This window comes from Hippoglossus stenolepis, chromosome 8 (assembly GCF_022539355.2).
Source record: "Hippoglossus stenolepis isolate QCI-W04-F060 chromosome 8, HSTE1.2, whole genome shotgun sequence".
Taxonomy (NCBI): Eukaryota; Metazoa; Chordata; class Actinopteri; order Pleuronectiformes; family Pleuronectidae; genus Hippoglossus; species Hippoglossus stenolepis.
In genome coordinates this window covers 1,426,866-1,432,865 of record NC_061490.1, presented here as the reverse complement: position 1 = coordinate 1,432,865, position 6,000 = coordinate 1,426,866, and the positions used below count along the sequence as shown (strand labels likewise).

Below are 6,000 nucleotides of genomic sequence, written 5' to 3'. Positions count from 1 at the left end.
TATTTTTATTATTTGTTGATGCCTTGATGGGAATCTGGACAGTGTTAAGGACGTTGATCTATTATTTAAACTCAAATGTGTATATCTCCACTGGAAATAAAAAACACCAGATTGATCAATGAAATGCCTTTCACTCTGTCAGGAAGACAAGAGAAAGAGAAAGTGAGACAACTTGATCAACTCTACCGACTTTACTATCGACTCTACTCGTCCGGACACCGAAGTGACTTCTTGGTGTCACCGAAACCGTGACTGCAATAATGGTGGAAACCCTGTACATTTCTCTCTCACACACACACACACACACACACACACACACACACACACACACACACACACACACACACACACACACACACACACACACACACACACACACACACACACACACACACACACACACACACACACACACACACACAGGAAGCTTCACCTGTCTGGTTGCTGCAGGGGGGAAGCTGCACTGACAGTGAACATTAGACATTTCAAACCTCGGGACTCGACAAACTAGGACTGGGTGCAGGTGAAGCATCGACAGCATGGTAAAAGGTTAGAGAAACATATCAAACATACTCCACTATTCCCAAAGCACCGGGATCTAACGCCAAACCTGTAGTGTCTGCAGGTTCCTGCGCTTCACTGCTCAGATTTGATATCATCTGCACATGACCTTCCACGGCCTGTGACGGACACTTTATAATTTCTGCTCCAATTCCACTGCGACCATCATTCTGAGAAATCACTTTAATTTTAAACTTTGCATCATCTAGTTAAATGTTCGACTTTTCGTGTGGTCCAATTTAGTTATATATTTCAGAACTGCCGAACAACTAAAAGGAAACAGCTAATGGGCATCAGGGTAATTGCATTCAAATGTTTATTAAATGTTTAATAAACCATGTGATTTATGATTACAAGGCAAAGCACGATCCTAAAACAACAAAAGGGAAACAATTCCTTTAACTTTAGCATCCATGTTATTTATATTTTACATTTGTAACACGCTGGCTCCTGTTATAAAAATATCAAGAAAAAGCAGCCCACACACTGACTCTATTCGGTCAGGTGCGAAGTTTATTCGCGTCTGTCTCAGCTAAGGTGAGCGTGCACATCCATGTGCGCGCCAGAGGCAGGACACAGACAACAGCATTACCACGTGGAATGATGCGTTCAGGAGCTCCTCCTAAATCCTCATCAACACAGGGAGTACGTGTTGTGACCGCTCGATAAGAAATACTGAAAGGCGTGACTTTGACACACAAGCTACGTGCACAAATTGTATGTCATTCAACTGCAAGTATGGCTCATGATTCCGTGCTAAAGTGAATTAAAAAGACTTCATGTGCACCCGATATTTGTGTGATGCTGTTGCGGATTTATTTTTAGCCGTATCCGAAATCAGCTCTGTAATGATTTTGTCACCCACTCATGTTTCACAAGGAATTAATCGTGTCTCGTGTGCAACTCTTTTGCTTTAGTATAAACGTGCACTGGAAGTGAAGCCCACATTTCCTACAGGGCGGAAAGGCAACACCAGGCATACGGAAGCCGCGATGATGTTGACGCATGACGTTTGAGCTGAAGTTGTAGGAGAGATGTGGCTAATGGTAACGGGACGAGTAGGTTCTATTAAAACCTCGAAGTGAAGTAATTGCCACAAGACATAGACGGGGGTGAAGTAAGGAGATGTTTTTATATTGTTCCTCGTGGCCAAAGGTTTTATTCAGCTGAAACGAACGCACTTTGGAGCACTTCTTCTCGGTTAGCTTAGCTTCTTTGCTCTGATGCTACAATGTACACAGCTAGAATGACAGAAGAGCATTGATAGCCACTCTAGCGTTAACTGTCAGTAAAATACTCTACTACGCAGTTTGATTAGGTTACTTTGCTATGCATTTAGAGTGGCGAACTGCTGGTAGCTGGATGCTGGCACATTAGCAAGCAGACCAACTAGGGCACAGCTGTGAATCAAAACAAAACCACATACAAGAAGAACCACTGAAATTCATTCAGTTTATAATATTGTTAGTCGTTAAATGCACATTTCCGTGATATAACATGTATGTTAGGTTCACAGAGACCTGACCTCGTGAGGTAATGAAGCACAACAATGTGCACTTCATGCTATAAAACAGTTAACAGCAAGTGAGGGGCATGCACTTCACTGTTGATTTGAGAAAGGTCGCTGCTGAATGGAATGCAGACATCATTATTGATGTAACTTTAACCTGTCGTCCCATTCTATGATGATTTAGAAATATCTCCCATGAAAAATATGAAAACAAATATGCTTAATATCTGCATCTGACCAAAGCTTTAGGAGCAGTTGTGTTTCTTATAAGATGGTCAAATGAAACAACATGTTGAATCATCACATAATTTTGTCCAATGTTTGTTATGTGTTCAAGACAGGGACAAGATGTTGGAGTCCTATGTCACACCGCTCCTAATGAGCTATGTAAACAAGTATATAAAGAATCTGAAGCCATCTGACCTGCAGCTGTCTCTTTGGGGAGGAGATGTGGTGCTCAGCAAGTTAGACCTGAAACTGGATGTACTGGAACAGGTACAGTATACTGCACGTAACCTCTGCTTTTCTCTCTTTTGAGTCTTTTGCAAGTCCAAGAGAGTACTTGTTGGAATGACAGACATTGCATTTTCTCCTCATAATGTCGAAAAACCCCCAGGTTACAGAGGAAGGTTGTTACTGTAGCTTTGAGCTCACCATTGTTTTGTAGCTCAATGATTTCATGTTGTTGGTTCTCAGGCACATCAGCTGGTTCCACATTAAACAGTGTAGCAAACCTGCCTTTTTGTTGACATTTCATATCCTGATAGCGCCGCCCAAATGCTTGAAAGTTGTTTGCATTTGCAAACTCACCAGCAGTCAGATGTCATGGCAGGCTTCTATTTACTTGCAGAGTAAGAAGTAATACAGTGGTAACTCTTTCCAGTTGCACATGTCACATCATGCATGGCTTGCAAAGACATCTTGAAAACTTGATAATTCTCATTCCAATTTCTGCCCAATAATTAATCTCATTATTAAGAGAGCCAGACCCTGAAATTAAGTTAAAATGCAAATACCATGCAATATAAACTTGCAATTATAAAATCCTGATCTTATTATGAGATTTCTTTCATAATTATGAGAGACACATATGTCATAAGGTCTCAACAGGGCGCGATGGCTCACTGTGTGGTTGGCCCAGATCGTCCTATTTTTTGGTATTTTTGGCCAGGCCTCCACTTTCCCACAGTTTAATTTAACATGATTTCTTTTTGTTTTTGTTTTTATTCATAAAAACATTTTGCTTAACCTTAACTCTGGTGTGGCATCTTCCTTTTATGTTGCCATCACTGGGTTGAGCCAAGCAAACATTTGAGGTTGTGGCCGTAACACTAGCAGCAGCAAACAGAGAATCTTTACTGTCATTTGGAGGAGGTTTGATAGATTTACTCAGATATTTTGCTCTGCAGTCTTATTTTGACACAGTGTTCTTTTTACACTTGTAATGTCTGGATTAGATCAATCTACCATGAGTTAAAAGAATTTTCTCTTGAGAGGGCTCTGACTGCTTCTGAAGACCAGACCAAAATACTACCCAACCCAAAAGAGATTGTGATGAAAGTTCTTATTGGAAGCAGCTTTAAGCCAACCGACAGTGGGAATCGTATGCAGATTTGATGTGAAATGCCATATCGAAAACTGTCCTCCCTTTGACTTTGTTTTATTGCATTTAATTTGGACAATGCCTCTTTTAAAATGTGCAATTAGAAATCATCTTCCTAATAGAGTAAATTGTAATGAAACATTGTGTGGTTTACTGCAAATCCATGACAGCTTTTTTCAGAAATCTGTTTCCTTACTAGTTTTTGGCCTTAGACTTACAGAGAAGGCATTTGAAGCCTGTGTATAGGCAGTCTGGTTTCATGGGACTCGTTCTCACACCAAGTGGTTCAAGATGCAGAACAGTGATTTGTCTGCCCCTGAGAAAATCTGACTGATTTTGTTAAAAGTGTGACCTATGTGTAATATGTAGCTGTTTTTTTTAATTATCCTCTCATCTTCAAATGTTAGTTTAAAAGTACTGTAATGGATGGATTATAAGGCTCCAAATACTCTTGAAACAATAACATCAGTGTTGACTCAATAACAAATGTAATATCATGGCGATGATTCTTTTAATAATCATGTGTTGTTTTCATCTTTTTGTTTCTTTGCACATAGGAGTTAAAGCTGCCCTTTACGTTCATGAGTGGTCATATCCATGAACTGCGTATCCATGTCCCCTGGACTAAGCTGGGTTCAGAGCCTGTAGTCATCACCATCAACACCATGGAGTGCATTCTCAAGCTGAGGGATGGAGCACAGGTGAGTTCTTAGCTGGTATAAGAAACATAATATATTCCCCTACAGGTATAGAACAGGGCTGGCCAGATCTGCCTGTTATTTTTGCTAAATTCCTTCTCACAGCAAAGCTTTCTCAGTCATTTTTGGCCTTTGCTTTGAACAAACACAAGTGTTTTCGTCAGTCACCTTTTCAGTCAACGGTTTCTTAGATCAGCTACACCAGTATCACTGCTTACTCAAGTAGTTTGGTGATAAGGCAAGGTGCAGTCATTTGATATAATATAACAAATTGTTTCTGGACTGTGAATCGGGCATAATGACAAGTATGAAGTTGAGAACATTAGTCTCAGTCTATAAGTTGGGAGAATTTGTTTGGGACTTTTTGTTTTTACTGAAGCTACCATTTCTAGCAACAGAGCTCATTTATATTATTCACATTTGCTATAGTATATTATGGTTTATTATATAGTGTACTATATAGGGTAGGGTATCATTTGGTTTTTTTCTGATTCTGGTCCCAGAAATGATACTTTTTTCTGAAATACAACACAAAATGGCATTTGGCAGTGAGAACAGCTTTTTTTTGCTAAGTCAAATTGGAAGTTGAAATTTAAACATTAAATGTAAATGGTTATAAGCATATATAAAGCAAATAATAAAATAAAAATAGGTGCACAACTCATACCAAATTTAACGAACTAAATCTAAATGAAACTTAACCCAACGAAAACTATTCAAATAATGGTTTCAGTGGTTAATACAGCAAAATACTCCAGCTCCAAACTCATCCTCAACTTTCTCTCCACCACTGCCGACTGATGTGCTTGGCATGGGGTCACACAAGCAGTCAAACACGGTGCATCCCACTGCTTTCAAATGTATCCCATGCGTTGCCGGGTAATTCATTAAGTTTGCTGTGTTCCTTACACAGAATTGTAACAAATTCAAACATTTGCTGCACCTCCTAGTGTCGGAATCCTTTCAGGTGAAATACACCCACACTTTGAAAGTTTAGCATTAGGCATTTTAATGTTGTGTCAACTCGAATTTGAGGTAGCTACTAGCTAGGGCCATGTAGAGAGTGTGTTGCCACCAAAGTTAAGAGTAATCTTAAGTAGGCACGTGCAGTAATGCTTATTTTGCCTGTAAGAAGGGCAACTGCTACATAGCTCACGCACCGAAATGGGGCACCAAAATCTCCGGTAGGTCCGGCAGGTACTGGCTGTGAAGGATCTCGTGCCTGATTGGCATCAGATTTCAGTGCCCACCCTAGTACAGTATATGGTAGGCACTTCATAAGCAGGGTTTAAAACATGTTGATTTGACAAAGTTAAACAGTAGTTGCTTTTGTCTTTCTTATGCCTGCATAATTATTCAGGTGAGAAATGCATTTTTTTTAAAAAAGGAGAGCAGAAGAAATTAATCAGTGCCTGATTGAGGCAAAATGATGAATTTATGCCAGTGATGGGTTGTAATCTATATTTTCAAAAGCTTCTGGGGGTAAAAGGCACATTGGCAAATTATGTAATGACTGGTTGCAATGAGGAACACATTTCAGAATTTCGGGATGAAAGTGTTTTGCCGCCCATACTACCAGAATTAAGTATTAGCAAAGGCTCTTGCAATTTATCAAGAGACTCATCTGC

At 39.8% G+C, this 6,000-nt stretch overlaps 1 protein-coding gene across 1 annotated transcript in view; it reads left to right on the top strand.

Annotated features, from left to right (window-relative positions):
- Positions 1-1,547: 1,547 nt before the first annotated feature.
- LOC118113661 (vacuolar protein sorting-associated protein 13B-like) overlaps positions 1,548-6,000 on the top strand; it is a 311,783-nt gene continuing 307,330 nt past the window's right edge. Inside the window, exons 1-3 of the mRNA XM_035163589.2 lie at positions 1,548-1,678; positions 2,409-2,566; positions 4,232-4,375. Of these exons, the coding sequence (XP_035019480.2) occupies positions 2,420-2,566; positions 4,232-4,375 (291 nt within the window). The 5' untranslated portion in view covers positions 1,548-1,678; positions 2,409-2,419. The remainder of the gene's footprint in view (positions 1,679-2,408; positions 2,567-4,231; positions 4,376-6,000) is intronic.